Here is an 18291-nt window from a genome sequence, read left to right as displayed (position 1 = left end):
TTAATATCGCTTATCAGTTTGAGCCTGATTGAGAAGCAGAGGATATTATTGAAGAGGATTGTGCAGAACCTGTGCAAGCACGGCTTTTAATGGTAGGCCTATGTTTTTTGTTTGTTGTTGTCGCATACTTTTAGATACGCTGTTATTTGTAAATGCTACTGCTTATGTTTGCTTTTAATATACAGTTTTATCCTGATTAAAGCTTTAATACATTACAGCAACTGCACGCCATGTATAACGCTTCTCATAGCTATGTGAAAATAAGTGTATAATTGGAACAGGTGGAACAGTGAGCTGAAAGACGCTTCTCATAGCTATGTGAAAATAAGTGTATAATTGGAACAGGCGGAACAGTGAGCTGAAAGGGAGAGAGAGAGAGAGAGAGAGAGAGATGCAGAGCATATGCAGAGCAGGTGGATGCGAGGAACAGTATTAAGATCTGCTGCTTTAGAACATTGATTTTGAAACTTGTGAATCCATTAGAATCGTTAGAAGACAGAATCGCGATCCATTATGAATAGATTTTTAGGTACACCTCTAGTTTTCTCCTTCTTCTCTAAAGCAGCGCAGCATGGCCCCGCCCCCTTTGCTGCCTTTTCCCGAGGGCGGGGTTTATTTGGGTTTGTGATGTCACGAACCCGGGAAGTAACTCGTTGTAGTCCCTACGAGCCGTTTTTGTAGGCATTAAACTGCCAGAATTTTAAAAGAGGATATCTCCGTTTGCATTGAACTTTCAGCTTCGTAACTTTGCAGATATTGTTTATGCTCAAACAGCAACAATACACACTAACGTTAAAAAAGTGAAATCGCAATGAACCACCCCTTTAAAAACGGACAGCAGAACAAATGTCTTTGTTCACGTCAGTAGATGTGTGATGTGTGCACCTCATTTTCAGTCAACACGGTGAAGCCCAGCTCTTTGAGGGCATCACACTCTGACTCAGAAAACACAGGATCATCACAGGACAACATTGCAAGCTGGTATCGGGCAGATACACAAGAAGCAAAGTGACCCAAACCTTAACACACACAGTGCTGAAGAGAAACTTCTCCATTCTGCTCTGAGGAACCAGAAGCGTTGGAAAGAAGACTCTCAGAGAGGAGATCTGGAGGTGGAGATGGGAATGTGGTCATTAATACAAATTGTGTTTTCACATTTATAGACGGTACATATTCAACTTCACCTTTCAAAGTCAATAGTCAAAGTCTGCTTTATTGTCAATTCTACCACATGTACAGCACATACATACAGAGAATTTAAATTGCGTTACTCTCAGACCCTTGGTGCATACACTTAACACTAACAGTAGACATAATACAAATAAATACAGTTTAAATATATATAAAATACAACCTATACAATATACAAATAAGGACATTGTCTAAAAAAGAAAAAAAGAGAGATAGAAAAAGTGGCATAAGGCACATGGCAGTTATAGTGCAAACCAGTGATATAAACAACTGTGAAGATATAACGAGTGTAGTGCAAAAGAGCTTATCAGTCTGGTAAACTTTCCATTCCATCCAGAAGTTTTCTCCTCTCAGTTCATTCCTGTGACGATAAAGAACATCTCGGAGAGCTGACAGACAACATGAACACAATTCTTAACTTAATTCATGCACTTATCTATTTATTTAAGTCTCCATGGTATTTAAAAGAATGCCATGGTGTTATAATGCATCATGTCTGCTTGGATTTGACCCAGACACTCATGTAACGTGTGATAGTGGCAGTCATATGAACTCTCACATGGCGTTTATTATCGTCTGCTTGTCCGGTTTGCAGTCAGACACCTGGTGTGAGTCTAGTTGGGGGTTTGAAGCTTGTTTTCCTCTTCTAGCAGCTCCTTTACGGCACTCTGCTACATGCCAGTCATCATTACAAGCCATTATAGCAAAATCCTCCTCTTTCCAATCCAAAGAATAAGACAATTTACAGTCGGACTGCTCGAAATACATGGTCAAACTAAGTGAGGATCGGTCGACTCCCATATGAACACATTTTGTATTTTTGTTGGTGTAAATGTCTCTATGATAAACTTCTAGCAGCTGAGATTTTCATATTTACATCTACAAACACCATGAGTGTTTCTGTGTTACACTTTCATCGTTCCGGTCGCCCGCTGCTCTCAATATATTCAGTTCCTATACTTTGTGTTTTTGCCGCACAAATCACTAAGAGAAATTATAAATAACTTTTTATTTTTCTGTTTTTTATTAATTTATCGACAGGTGCGTATATGTATATACACTAATTTTGGCATTAATATACTTCTGAAATTAAATTTTGCAAATGCTTATTAATGGACCTTAGCGTACTATCTGGATGTGTCGGTGAATATTTATGCAGACTTCCACTACTTTCAGTTCTATATACAGTATTTATTGTATAATTTATTTTAACTTGTGGAAAGGTTAGTATTTATTCCCTGTTGAACGGAGTCAGGAATACGTTAAATGTCATGCACAGTGATTCTATTCTATTCTATTCTATTCTATTCTATTCTTGTAAACCCAATAAAAACCTAAATAAATTTGTTTTAAAACACTGGTGAGAACAGCATCGCGCGCTTATTCCGTTAGTCGGACACTAGATGGTGCGCGCTCATTTCTTTCCCGCTCTTTAGCGCTGAGGTAAAAAAGAAAGAAAGCTGTTTTATAGTTTGTATCCTCTAAATTCACTTTTCTCAAAAGGTTTCCTTTTTTAAATGTAGCTAAATATTGAAAATAAAATGAAGTGTGTAATTGAAGGCAATGGCATTAAAGGTAGGACACAATTTTACTCCATGTTATCTAAATAAACCTTTTCTGATCGCCTCCAGTTAGTTTTTGTTGCTAATAAACATCTCTGTTTAGTCTTTGGAAAAGCAGTTCATGCTCTGTCAAGAATTGGTGATGAAATATGGTTGGATCCACTGGAGAAAGGGGTAGGTCTGATATATGCACATGAATATAATGTGGATAATAAATAAAGTCATTGGTTGTTTCGTAAAATATAATGAATGAGCTGCCTTTGATTAATTGACAGCATTTTTGGGCCTCATCATCTAGGTAGGCAGCTCACTAGGTTTTAAGGCACAATCTTATACTCCCCGGTTTCACAGACCAGGCTTAAGCCTAGTCCTAAAACTAAAATGTAAGTCTGAGCTGTTTCAACTGAAAGAAACTTGCACTGACTGATCTTAAAATATATCAGTGCCTTTGTTTTGTCTCAAGATGCACACCAGTAATGTTTTGTTCTAAGCACGCTTATAAAAATTACCCAAATGTCCTAATTGAACTATGGCCTAATCCTGGCTTGGTCTAAGCCCTGTTTTAGTGTTCAGTCTTAATCTTTAATTTTTGTCTAAGCTTAATTGGTAACACTTAACAATAAGGTTCCATTTGTTAACATTAGTTACTTGTATTTGTTAATATGAACTATCTATCTTATTTGTCTCTCATTTCTAATTCTCTGTCTCTCTGTCTCTCTCATCTGTAGTTGGCTGTAAGGACAGTAAACTCATCTCAGTCGGCTTATGCCTGTTTCTGCTTCACTCCTCTGTTCTTCCAGCAATATATTCCTGATCCAGACATTCAGAAAGACTGTGAAGCAGTAAAATGCAAGTTAAACCTGAAGGTACTAAACACTCAGAAGAACCACAGTATTCTTTAAGACTTGCAGGATTGGATGATGACGTTATTACTCCAAAGTTTCCATCACGCGGGTCTTAAAAAAGTCTTAAGAAGTCCTAATTCAGTCTTCCACAAATTAAAGCTTTAAAAAGGTCTTAAATCAGAGCAGAAAGTCTTAAATTCTTGGCCAAGTCATGGCATTAAATGTTGCTTGCACTGTAAAAAAAAAAAGAATATATTTCTCGATGTTTTTGTCTTGTTTTCCAATAATAATAATAATAATAATATGTTTAATTTATGTAGCGCCTTTCCCAAGCTCAAGGACGCTCTACAGATAAGGATGCCATCGAATGGGTAGAATCTGGTTGACAAGCAGTATATATCTGGATGTCATCGGCATAACAGTGGTAGTTAAAACCATTACGACGAATTATTTGGCCAAGAGGCTGAATGTAGAGGATGAATAATAATGGTCCGAGAACTGAGCCCTGGGGAACACCCTGTTTGAGCAAGACAGTGGGAGATTTGGAATTGTGCAGTGAGATGAAGTATTGCCTGTGCGATATGAGGAGAACCAGGATAATGCAGAACCTGAGATGCCAACCTCTGCAAGGCGAGATAATAATATCTTATGATAAACAGTATCAAAAGCTGAGCTGAGGTCAAGTAATAAAATAATTGATAAACTGCCAAACTGCCAATAAAAACATCCAAACAGCCTTAAATGAAGATACATTTACTTTACGTGCAAAATGAAGATATAAAGTCTTGTTTTCTGAAAAATTTAACAAAATGAAGTGAGTTTATACTTAAAACTAAAATCTGACAACAACAAGCAAACTAAGTTGCTTTAAATGAATTAGATTTTTCTGAACCCGTTGGCAGATATTTGTCTTTGGTTTATAATAACTATAATAACTTCATTTCGATCCATTTCTTAGAAATGGATCTTAACTTATGTCATTTTGTTTCTCAAGTAAATGCATCCTGATTTATGAATATTTAGACATTTGCACTGGAAAACAAGACATCAAAAATAAATTATGATTACTGAACCAGTAATATTAATACCCAGTGCCTTAACTCATATCCATCAGTAATTATTAATTCTTAGTACAGCATTTACTAATTATCCTATGCTTTTTAATCAGTGTGTGCTTCCCCTGTTCCGCTGTGCATCATGGAGAGAGCGCAGTGTGGACAAATGTGAGATATCCATCAGCATCCCAAACAGCAGGGTGATATTTCAGTTTCACTGCAGACACGGTTAGTTCATTTGCATGTGAAGTATGTATTGAATCTGGTAGTGCATTGACAGAGGGAGGAACAGATTGGTGTTGGCGGATGTAATCACAGGGTGACAGTACACTTCACTGGACTCTCTTCTGTGACGATGAGATGCTACAAATCATTTCCATATTGCATAATTCATCACAACTTATCACATTTGTTCTAATCAAGATGTTGGCACTTACATGTTTTAGGAATAACAAAGACCTATAATTTGGGGTATCAGGAATGCGAAGCTTTGCAGGCCGTGTTCCCAGCTCACCTCAGTCCTAATATCCTAATGGCCCAGTCCAAGTAAGTGCACAAATAATTCAGCATTACTTTTTCTGAAACTCTTTGTGGAATTGTTTATTTATTTATTTTTATGTTTACATCATAAATAAAGTCATTGGCTGTGTCTCAAATCCTGCTGTATTAGACATAATTTTTGGGCATCATGGTCTTGAGCATCCAAGCCTTTTTGATGCACATGCTTATGCTGTCTAGGTTTGCAGCTCACTAGGTTTAAGACACAATCTTTTAGTTTCTAAACTAAAAAGATTGAGGTTGATTAAGGTTCCATTTATTAACATTAGTTAATTACATTAGTTATTAGTTGAAAAATAGTTCTAAAGAATGTATTAGTCTTGGGTAATGGTAATTTCAACATTTATTAATACATTATTAAAATCAAATGTTGTATCTGTTAATATTATTTAAAGGACCTGATCTAACGTGAACAAACAATGAACAGTTATATTTTTTATCAACTAATGGTAACAAAGATTAATAAATACTGTAACATATTTATTTTTCATTGTTAGTTAATGCATTAACTAATGTTTATTAATGAGACCTTTCATTTTTAGTAGAATAGTCCAATTTATAGGCTAACTTTAAGCCATTTTTGTTTTTCAGACTTTTAGGTGACATTGTGGTGCATTTCCCGGTTTCACAAGAAGAGGTCACTCTTTCCATTTCCTCTTTTAAAGTAACCTTGAAGACCTTTTGTGAGGAAGAAAATAGTAAGGAAACTTTTGCTGTCTTTATAGTAGTTCACTAGCATGTAGTACTCTAACTATTATTGTAGTATATACCATGAATGTTATGAGTATGAGAACAAATATTTGATGCACATATATAATTTGAATAGCTATCTTCCATCTCCAGTGTCATGAATAAATTTTGTGATTTTTAATATCTCTTTGTTTAATAACTCTTTCTTAGCTCTTAACTGAATATTATTGTAATATTACAATGATTTAAATATTTTTTTATATTTACATTATAATTCAATTAAAATTACAATATTATAATATTTTTAAAATTACCTAATTTAAAATCACCTTAATTTAAAATCACTAAAATAAATGTACAGCATGATGAGGTCATGTGGTAGCATACTATTGTGTTTCTCATTAAATAATGCCTATTGCTTAGCTTATTATTTTTTAAATAATAATAATAATGTTTAATTTTTATGCTTCTTTTCCCAAGCTCAGTGCTTTACAATCAACAATAAAAATAAATATATTGAAAAAAGGACAAATACAATAAACAATACAGTATACACGTCAAACTCTACAGACGATAATGGAATCTGAGCCAAATGTATATATATATATATATATATATATATATATATATAAAGAAAGAGAGAGAGAGATAATATAGTAAATAATTATATAACCAGACTACATCTCGAATGCAGTATACATTAATCAGTGAGCTAGTGTTCAATAAATTTTTTGAAAGTCCTTTAATTTGACATGAAATTCACTGAAAACATTTTCAGAACTGCATGTAACCTACATGTATTTAGACTTACTGTATACCAAAGCTCCTGTATACTCGGATGCTCAACATCGTGGTCTTACATTAATTAGATCTTGTTTGTTTGTTATCAGACTGTATCAAAGGCATGAACACCGAGCTGATGCTGCACCCAGATGAGTTTGACTATTTTCAGGTTGGAGAGGATTCAGCCGTGACCTTCTGCCTCAAAGAACTGAGGGTGAGCGTTCAGCACGGCATGTTTTAAATACACAGGATATATGCTTAAGTTGTTTGTGTTCCCATGCAAGTATGTTTTATTTGATGTTTGTGCTGGTGAGTGCACAAGGATCTGCCATATTCATTTTTATTGCTACTTATTTCTGTCCTGGGATGTCCCGTAGTCGTTGTGCCTATCATATTCACCCAAGCGAGTTCAGAGAAAGTGTGTTATGCATGTGAACTGAAAAGACCGCAATGTTCTTTTAACTCACAGCCAGGTGTGGTATTTTATTTATTTTGTTGCATTCTGCATTAATAGGCAATATTGCATTCCTCAAAAAATGCATTAGTTAAACATTTGGATTATGCAAAACATGCAAAAATATAAAAAAAAAGAAAAAAAGAAATTGTGTTCTATGATCGCTTCTGTGATTTTGAAATTGTAATGCCTCCAAGATCAATTATAAACACCATCTTGTTTTGTATCCTCGCGCTCAACCTTTGACCCTGATTTCCAGGGAGATCTAGTGGCAGTGGATTATGCCCCGACAGTACCAACCCTTTTCACGTACAGGCTTTGGCTGTGTGTCAGTGGTGTAACTTCTTGGCAGGCCACAGTGTATTTATGTCAGTCATTGATGCAGTGGGACAGATGCTTGGATTCGAACCAGATAGCCTGTCACAATGAGTTACAGCACTGGACAGCACACTGTGGTCTGGACACACATGACTGACCTTCTCCTCATGCAGTCTTAAACGGGGTCAAATACATCTGTACGGATCAGTGTGTCCCTTGTGTATAAAATACTGTTGGAATCTGTTTTGACAGGTCTTATAACGTATATATGTAAAATGTTATTTTAGTAATTAATAATAAATTATAATATTGACATTAACTTTTTTGCTCACCAGCCACTGTGGCTAGTGGTTTTCCAAATTTACTAGCCACTCAGCATTTTCACCGGCCACAATTTTGTTGTTGGGAAATTACGTTTTATATAACTTATACAAAAATGTATTTAAATTGATTTCCAGATCATTTGCATGCATCGTCTTTCATATCAAAATCTTACATTTTATTAATAATTTCACTTAATAATAATATATAGGGCTGTTACCAATCAAATTAAATCAGTAACAATCAGTAAATTTTTTTTAACAAAACCGATCTTTCCACTGCAGAAGAAACCGAAGTGACTGGAGTGACATTCAGATGCATTTACACAGACTGATGTAGCTGAAATATAGCACGAATGCATTTACACTGCAAAATTATAACAGCATATATATTGTTTTGAGCTTGGTGTTTTAAAATAGTTGAGATATACAAATATGAAATGTTGGAAAAAATGCAAAGATAAGCTACTATGAAAGTAAACCCCCAGTAGGTAGCAGCAAGTGACTGTCTTAATTAATGAGTCATTAGCTATGTTTCCATCCAGAGATTCAAATTAAACTTATGCGCAAAACTGGAATATCGCATAAAACATATGCGAATAAAGCACCATTTAAATCCAACGAGTCAAAGAGAACAAAATCGTCACTTCCTGGTAAACTGTGGCACTAAATATCACTAAGAATATAGCAGAAGCCACTGAATATAATAATTTTCATATATGATACCATTGTAGTTTATGCGCAATTTTTCTTATCGGATAAAAAGTTTATCCTACTCAAATGTGCGCATAAGTTTATGCGCATTTTTAGAATTTATGCGCATCTTATCGTTTCCATCCAGCGTTTTTTTATGCGATATTCCAAAATGCCCATAAAAATAGGTGGATTGAAATGCAGCTACTGAAGCATGCCTTCAAACGATTCGTTCAGATGGCTGATTCCTTCAAGAATGAAGCAAGTGCCTGTCTTTATGAATGGACCACTGAATCATTAACTCAAATGATTCAAAATTCAAAAACGCGAATCATTCAATAACGAAACACCGCTGTGTGTTGCTCATAGATGCGCGACTGTTCTGCTGTGATCTTTGTTTGGAACTATTTTCATTAACCAAATGGAGCAAAAACAGTCAACGTTGACAATATATCCTTTCAATAAATTCAAATTCGAATATTGAACTAAAATGTATATTAACTACTCGTTTTAACTCTTGTAGCCTATAAAATGTCAAATTTGCAATCGTGGTTTTCAGGAAAAACGTCTCGGGTTACGCATGTAACCATGGTTCCCCGAGAGGGAACGAGACGCTGCGCCCCCTAGGGGGCACATTGGGGAATGCAGCCTGCATGACCGGTGTCTGAAGCACGTGTGAAACAACGCCAATCTATTGGTCCACCTGGCCCATGACGTCATAGGCAGGGTCCCCGGAAGTATAAAAGGGCACCTGCTGAATACGTCATCCACTTAAACAGGCAGGCCGAAGGCATGGCGAGGGGGCACAGCGTCTCATTTCCTCTCGGGGAACCATGACTACATGCGTAACCCTTGACATTCCCCTTCTAGGGAACGAGACGCTGCGCCCCCTGGGATAAACTGTGCCGTGGCAACGGCGAACCGGGCCGCAAAACACAAACGCTTCATCCCGCATCCCTCGGGAATGGGAACAAACGCGAGCGGGGCCTAGACATCGTGACTCATCACGATGAGCGCGTAACTCTGAACGCGCGTGCTCTTCGCCGAGACCAACGCGAAAGCAGAACATGCCCTCAAGTGTTAGAATCCAAACATGGAGGCACACATTCCCTCAGGTGCTGCTCGACTCAAGCGCTATACACAGGATTGATAACCCAAAAGATCATCTTAACCCCGCGAGTCCCGCGATCCGAGTCTTCGCCGTGCCTCGGCAGCAGCGGGACCCGAACCGCAAGACGCAAACGCTTGTCACTCATCTCTCGAGAAGAGGGACAAACGCGAATAGAGCTTCTCATTGGAAACACTCACAATGAGCACGTTCAGAGCCCTCGAACACTGAACGCGCAAGCTCCTGACCAAGACACATAATGCATAGATCGTGTGTCCTAAGCCGCGAATCCCGCGATCCGAGTCTTCACCGTGCCTCGGCAGCAGCAGGACCCGAACCGCGAGACGCAAACGCTTGTCACTCATCACTCGAGAAGAGGGACAAACGCGAACAGAGCTTCTCATTGGAGACATTCACAATGAGCGCGTTCAGAGCCCTTGAGCACTGAACGCGCAAGCTCCTGACCAAGATACATGACGCATAGATCGTGTGTGTCCTCAAGTGACAGTAACCTCGTGCACGGAGGCACACACTTTCCACAACGCTCACCCGCCTTGGTCTATCACACGCATTTCAAACAGACGACTCCTGAAGACAGCAAAGAGGATGACGTATTCAGCAGGTGCCCTTTTATACTTCCGGGCACCCCGCCTATGACATCATGGGCCAGGTGGACCAATAGATTGGCATTGTTTCACACATGCTTCAGACACTGGTCATGCAGGCTGCATTCCCCAATGTGCCCCCTAGGGGACAGGCAGGGAAGGGAATGTGAAACAAGAACAGCACCTGAGGGAATGTGTGCCTCCATGTTTGGATTCTAACACTTGAGGGCATGTTCTGCGTGGAGTTCCCTAGAAGAGGAACTTGGTCTTTCACTCTCTTGGTTGTGTCATTGTTTAACTAGGTTGTATGCTATAAATACTTAGTTACATTTTTATGTTTCTTCTGTGTGCAGTTGTGTTCATTTGTTTTAATTTCTCCACAAGATTCTCTCACAGACACGCTGACTGAGCCTGGCGTGACCTTGTTGTTACTGTTGATTATCCATCATCAATTGCCGTTTACACTGAATGTAATAAAATCAGAATAATTCTCGCCGAAATTTCGATGCTTCCCTAATTAGATGTTTTAATCAGATTAGTTGTCTGGTCGGGCAAATAAAATTCTCTTCTTTCACTTGCCCCTTTAAAAAATCCACTTGTCGCACACAAGCATTAATGTCGAGCTCTGTATATAAAATTCAACCCGCCGAAGTGGCTAGTGGGAGTGACTGTGTTACCCGCCACTACTGAAATCTACCCGCATTTGGCGGGTTGGTGGGTGTTAATGTTAAGCCCTGATGCTATGTAATTTTAATAATTAATAATAAATTCAAAATATATGTATAACTTATTTATTATTAATTATACAATAATAATATAATTTACAAATGTATAATTTATTATATATATATTTATAATTTACATAATCATGAATCAGTGTTGGTTGTAATAACATTGTTAATAATAAATCATTAAATATATGGATATATAATGAAAATAATTATTTATTTATTATTTACAGTGTTTATTTATTTATTTTTATAAAACGGATAGTTCCGGTCCTTGATTCTGATTGGTTGAGCCGCGTTCGAAGCTGTTGTAAATTACTCTACAAACATACACCTTTGTTTCTAATAATTATTATTATTATTATTATTATATTAATTATCATTATTCGCCGCAGCGTGCTCAATCCACTCAGCGTGCTTTGCTTATCAGCTCGCGCACATTAGCTATACAGTCGATACTGAATGTTTAACAATATATTCATTGCATATGTAACCCCTCTCCCCCGGGTCCTCACCGCAACACCTCGTTCTTGTTCCGAGTGGGTCTTGAACCCGGGTCTTCGGCATGGGAGGTGGACACACTAACAAGGAGGCTAAAGACTGCAGCCTCTAGTGTCAGTTGCTAGTGCGTCTTTTGAGATCAGGGAAGTGAGGTTTTACCTACACAGCACCTACTCGCTGACCTCCGTTACACTCACCCCCTTAAACCTCACTCCCATCCGGGTCACGGCACCAATGTAACCCCTCTCCCCCCGGGTCCTCACCGCCACACCTCGTTCTTGTTCTGAGTGGGTCTCCGGCATGGGAGGCGGACACACTAACAAGGAGGCTAAAGACTGCGGCCTCTAGCGTCAGTTGCTCAGCCCCTACTCGCTGGCCTCCGTTACACATACATATACTTCGTAGACATCCTTAATCTCTAATAACTCCATTCTGCTGTCTGTTGTTCTGTTGTCGGTGTTTCATTGTCTGAATATGGCACTTAACACATGCTGTGTGGTATCGGCATTTGGTATCGGGGCATTTTAACGAGTATGAGTACGAGTACGAGTACAGGAGCTCAGTATCGGTGCATCCCTATTTATAAGCATTATTCATTTATAATTATTATTAATTATTTATTGTTAAATTGCTTTTAGGGGCTGCTGTCCTTTGCCGAATCTTATGGTCTACCAGTGTCTAGTCAGTTTGGTGTGGCTGGACAGTAAGTATTTTAACTTTTTTGATACTACACCCACATGCATTCAGCATAAAATCATACAGTAAGCATACTATACATAACCAGCTAATGCTGTCAGTTGATTCTGATCTATTTCAGGCCCGTATCCTTCACTGTAAAAGACATGACGCTGGAGGCCCATGTTGTGTTGTCCACCTTAACTGATCCAAACCACGAGAGCCCATCTCAACCTGCACCTGGGTATTTCATTTTCTCCCTCATATTAACATGAATGTACTGTGTAATGTGTAAAATTGACTGGAACAGTTCACCCATAAATTAGCATTTTGTCATGATTTAGTTACGTTCATGTTGTTCCTAAGCTGTATGCCTTTCTTTCTTCTGTGAATATCTTTTATAATCTGAATCTATATGATAGCTTTTTGTGTGAATGCTTTTGTGTTCCACAGAAGAAAGTAAGTCTTATGGGCTCAATGTGAGGTTCATTTTCAGTTTTTGGGTGAAATATTCTTATTTATTTTGCCCATATAGATACAATATTCCACCCTGTAACATTGTTTCATAGAATCTCTTTCCTGTAATGTCAAATTATAGTTGCAATGCAAATGCAAAATCACTGTGACATAAAGGCACTTCCATATGCACCAAGAGGGCGTTGAGTTCAGTGACAGCTTTAGTGCTCTAGTCTTTCATGTCTCACCTATATAGGGTAACGCAGAACTAGAGCTGTGACATGCTAGCCTGTCTCTAATTATCATTGTAGCTCATCCAGTCCAGGCAGTGATGTCACTGAAGTTGCCCCGCCTCCTCGTGGCGTTTGTGCATATCAGTGTTTCTGTGTGTTATTCTCCAGCAGAAACAAACATCTGGGTCACCTGTTGAGTGCAACTTACGTCACTGCTGACTGTTTAAACAGCCTACCTGCAATAATTATACTAACACAAGCTAAAGTAAATAAAAACTCTTGATTTTTTTATCTTTGATTTTAAAAGGGCAAAGGGTTTATTTGCATAGATGTCAGCAAAGCAGTTTAGTTTAAAGACAAAGTCTGTCATCCAAAAACAAGGCCATTTATGTTGATTCTTTGGATGAAAATGATGTTTAATTATTACAATAATTACAATAATATAATTTATCATATATAAATTTCATATGTATTTATAATTTTTATATACTTATAAATATAATAGAATATAATATATGTATTAATTTATTATATATAATTAAAATATATATATTCTTTTTTTAATTTATATGTAATATATATTATATTATATTTAAATGTATATAAAAATTATAAATACATGTGAAATTTATATATGATAAATTATATTATTGTAATTATTATAATATAAATATAAGTAATAAGTATAATTTTACAATTATAATTATAAAAACAATACAATTATAAATATTAAAATAATCTAAATTTAAATATAAATATAAAACTATAGTTTTATATTTATATTTTATTTTAGATTATTTTAATCTATAATCTATAATCTAATTATACATCTAATTATAAATAAAAATGAAAATATAAAAATGTTATGTAACAAATTTCTAAAAAATAATAAAATTATATATGTGTGTGTGTACTGTACACACACACACATATATATATTATAAATATAATTAAATATAATTTTAAAAAGTTGCAATAAAGCAAGTATGTATCTTAAGCATTAACAAGAGCAGATCAATTTGTCAGTCAATGACAGTCAATGAGCATTATAAAATGTTACACTTTTATTTATTTAGTAAATGTTTTAATCTAATGCAATTTACAAATGAGGAGCCACACAATGGATTAATATGAGAAAAGGAAACAAAAACTAGCTTTAAAAAAATGTTAAAAGATGAAAAATAGCATTAATATACCGATGCAGACAGCAAAGAGACAGACACTCATACAAGTTTGAAACGGCATGAGGGTGAGTAAATGATGACATAATGTTCATTTTGAGTAAATGAGATAATTTGACTAAATAGTGCCCAAATTCCCTCTTAGTGGAGTAGATAAACAGATCCTGGCTAGGTCAAAACAGTTGTTCTAGTTGCTTTGCTGTCACGTGCAGTGGAGCATTTGTCCCGTGGGCCGCAGTTCTGGTACAGGGCCAAATCTGAACATAGTAATGCCCCGCACCCCCGGGGCGCAATTCACATATTCAGAGGCATGCATTCATCTTTTCTTCACACACCCTCCCCCACTGTCGCCATGTGATTCGTCCCATCTTTCTTTTGCCTCTGCTGTCCCTCACACATGCCTGCACGTGTTGTGTTACCCATAGCACTCACATCCCTCAGGCTTTGGTGCAAACTCTTTGCTTACAGACAGACATTCAGTAAAAAGGTTTTCACCCATTAAAAATAAATAGCATGTTTCAGATAATACACACTCACATAAGATGAAGACTAAAGTCATTTCAGTGTTTTAGTATATAAATGTGTTTTATTCTATGTAACGAGGGTCGCCCCTTTCATTGCTGGGGTATGTTATCAAAATGAACAAACTTTAGATGAATTTACCTAAAACTCCAGTAAACCTCATGCTTCAGGAGGACTTGCATGAACTATTTATTTCCGAAATTAAAAAATGTTTTTATTATATTGTATATTATATATTGTATAATTTTATAAAATATATATTATATATTATAAAATATATATTTAATTATATAATTAAAAATATGAAAAATAATTATATATATATATATATATATATATATAAAATACTATTTTTACATAGTACTATATATATTAACATAAATATTATCCATATATATATATATATATATACATACATAGATTTTCTGTGAATTAAAAAGGAAAATGTGCAAGATTTAGTGATTAACATAAATATTATCCTTGGAAAATTCTTTTGACATAAAAATAGATTGTTGAATACTTTACCAAATTTCTACATAATCACAAGGCACTATGTCATTATTTCTTTTTTTTTTAATGAATGAAAAAGTATGCCTTACATTTCTGTGATTTGAACTTGCAGAAAATCCTTTTTTTTATTCCACCCACCAATGTTTTTGTTTCCTATTTCTTATTTCCATTGTCTTGTTTTATGGTGCTTGTCTGTTGTTTCGCTAAGAAATGTTCAATATTATACCAGGCCAATTATGTTTGTTAACTTTCTACAGTTCAATAAAAAATTAATAAAAATATTCTCCAGAGCTGGAGGGGGCAGCAGAGAGTTTAATGCTGCTTGTTTAGAAAAACCAAAAAGAACCCAAAACAATGAATTCATTGGGCATGTTTAAATTATTAAATTGTAGCTTCAACAACAACAACAAATAGCAGTCTGTTTTTCAGGGATGACTGTGCTGTCAACGTCCCCAAGACCTCCACAGCAGAAGTCTCCACATGTGGAGGCCCTATGGAGACAGAGGTGTGCGTCGCTGATGGGGAACAGGTAGCTTCAAGTCAGGGCAGTGAAGTTTTTAATCCAACCCTTCAAATGAGGAAGATGATTCAGCTTCAGACACCTGGAGAGATGCTGCCAAGACCCAGACTGGCACCGGAATCGGCCTTGACTACACCAGTAACACCAGCCACTTTTAAGGTTAGAGTCTTCTATCAGACAAACAGTAAATTGCATATCAGGCCTAAATTTTAATTTTTTTATCAATCGTAACTTAAAATAATAGCAAAATCTTCAAAACTGTGAAGTAACACAAGTACAAAATTACAGTGACCCCAAAAAAAAAAAATTCTTCCACTCCAACTCATCCATCCTTTAACCCTGTAAAGACTGACATATGAAATAATAGCCTGAGTAGAGCAGACTACTTAAATAAGACTGTAAGATGATATTTAAATGCTTAGTTTTATAATCAAAGCTCTGCAGTTTCAAAACATACAGTATAATGCAATGCAATACAAAGATGATTGAGAGAGGAAGAAATAAATGTTCTCTATACATTGCTTATTTAGCAAACATTGATCTTGATCATTTAGCATTTGAACATGATTTTTCTAAATGATGTCTGGAATGGATATAATCAAATAAACCTAAGTTGCTTCAGTCTAGTATGCGTTCGTCTTGAAATATCACTAAAAATTTAAATTTATTCTTAATTTATTCTCATTTACTTTATAAAAATCTGTAGACATTTTACAGAAAAACACACCTGAAACTTTACTTGCTAAAAGTGTACAGATGACCAGTCAGACAACAGAAGGCATGTACCAGATAGTGTGCAACAGGTTTTTCAGCAAGTTTTGATAATGTTGATCATTTAGAGGCCTTAGAAATTGATGTATCAAATATAATACATCAGGCTTTATAAGGCTAAATAGGTCTAAATAGTAAGACGTGTTATATCTTTAAAACATCTGTCTACAAAACTTGTTTCAGGTATTTAAGCAGAAGCATTTAGATCAAATGATTTTAGTAGAATGATCCAACTACAATTTGGTCAAAAATTCCTCAGATGTTTGCATTTACTGTACAACTCGAGGGTCTCTTTTCAGATCCGCTCGCTGCTCTTCGGGGCTGTATACACTGATGTAGTGGACAGTAAAACTGCAGATTTACCCAGCCTGGCCTGTGCCAGTGACACAGAGGAGGACGGAGGAACAGAGGAGTGACTCGGGTAACAACATAAGCTAACCTGATGCAGGTAACACCTACTGCAAGAATGCATGGACTTTACAGAATGATGTAGCCTACAGTAATTCAGTAGATTATAAAGACAACCCACAGTGTGTTAACACAGTTCTGCTGTTTAGATTGTTTTAAGGTTAATATGTTTTGAATTTGATGTTTTCCTTAAATATTGCTGTCAAGGCCATCGCTAGGTCTTGTTAGGGCACATCTTGTATTACTTTACTAATGTAAGAAAGGTGAAAACTAGCGGTTTGCTTCTGTTTCTGTTCTTACACAAAGATCTTTGTAATGTAAAAACTTTTTTCATGAGTTAAAACTGTTCTTGAAGAGATGAAAGGAAAACTATAAGACAGTAGTAAATTAGGGCAAGTGGGGCACAATCACTTTCTGTTGCAAAGCTGAGGAATGCTTACCTAAACACAGTTCAGATGACTTCGGTCACCATGGAGAATATAAATCAAAACTTCAAAACAAACACATTCTCGAGGATTGAAGGACTCCATGTTCTGTGTGTCCACCAATGAGTCAGAGGAAGCTTTGACTCACTGCTTTAAAATGCTGCTCGAGAAACGATCGTTATATAAGACTGCAGCAATAACTGCTATTGTACACATACCTCGCCACATTATCCAGAGAAAGCCTTGTGCTTCACGTGACTGTTGAATTGAAAAATATGTCAGTTAGAAGCTTGACAAATCAGATCATGTCAGAGTTCAGCTGGACAGCCATGCAAAACAGAATAACTTAATTTAGCACCACTTTTAGAGGCATTTTGTCATTTCAGCTCTTAATGTGATGGTTAAATCAATCACTATTGCATTACTGCTGGTTTTGTTGACTGCTGGCAAACAAATTTTGTCTCCAGCCACTTACTGGTGATGGTAATGTGCGCAGTATTTCAGGCTATCATGCCCTTTGTAACAATTTACACCTCAGTTGAGCATAAAATGTAAGAAAACCACAAATGGTTGCAGTTACACTATAAAATGTATACCGGCATAATGCATGTAAAAATGCAAAGAAATGGAAGCCTTAAAGCTGAAGTGTGTCATTTTGTCACTTTTTTCTCTTCAGGGGGCACATTCTACCAATGGTCCACATATAAATGACTTATTTAAGCATCTGCTTTGAAGGAATCGTTCATCCAAAAATGATTTGCATTCCATCACTTGCTCACCAATGGATCCTCTGCAGTGAATGGGTGCCATCAGAATGAGAGTCCAAACAGGTGATAAAAACATCACAATAATCCACAAGTAATCCACACCACTCCAGTCCATCAATATGTTGAGAAGTGAAAAGCTGCATGTTTATAAGAAAAAAATCCATCAAGACGTTTTTAACTTTAAACTGTCACTTCTGGCCAAAATATGACCCATAATCAGGCTTCCTCCAGTGAAAAAGTCCATCACTTGTTTTCCTCTCACATATTTGTTTAGAGCTGTTTTGGCTTGTAGACGGTGTTTGAACTGTGCAGATTTCTCTGCTGATTCAGACGAGATGACTTTTTAATGGAGAAAGTAATACTATAGAGTACTGGTATTTTTAGCTGAAAGCGGTGGTTTGAAGTTGAAAAC

The 18291-nt window shown here is 36.4% G+C and overlaps 1 protein-coding gene and 1 pseudogene across 1 annotated transcript; one reads left to right on the top strand and one right to left on the bottom strand.

Annotated features, from left to right (window-relative positions):
• Positions 1–2062, bottom strand: part of LOC107671005 (SRR1-like protein) — a 3815-nt pseudogene extending 1753 nt beyond the window's left edge.
• A 657-nt stretch (positions 2063–2719) lies between these two features.
• On the top strand, positions 2720–17336 carry rad9b (RAD9 checkpoint clamp component B). Its single transcript, XM_016463825.1, has 11 exons — positions 2720–2766; positions 2857–2927; positions 3482–3619; positions 4767–4881; positions 5100–5199; positions 5803–5909; positions 6792–6898; positions 12050–12114; positions 12229–12330; positions 15418–15667; positions 16579–17336. Exons 1-11 carry the CDS (start codon positions 2733–2735, stop codon positions 16693–16695), a joined length of 1206 nt encoding a protein of 401 aa, XP_016319311.1. The 5' UTR covers positions 2720–2732; the 3' UTR covers positions 16696–17336.
• The last annotated feature ends 955 nt before the right edge of the window (positions 17337–18291 follow it).

Source organism: Sinocyclocheilus anshuiensis, unplaced genomic scaffold, assembly GCF_001515605.1.
Source record: "Sinocyclocheilus anshuiensis isolate Anshui unplaced genomic scaffold, SAMN03320099.WGS_v1.1 scaffold332, whole genome shotgun sequence".
Lineage (NCBI taxonomy): Eukaryota > Metazoa > Chordata > Actinopteri > Cypriniformes > Cyprinidae > Sinocyclocheilus > Sinocyclocheilus anshuiensis.
This window is presented reverse-complemented; position numbering and strand designations above follow the sequence as displayed.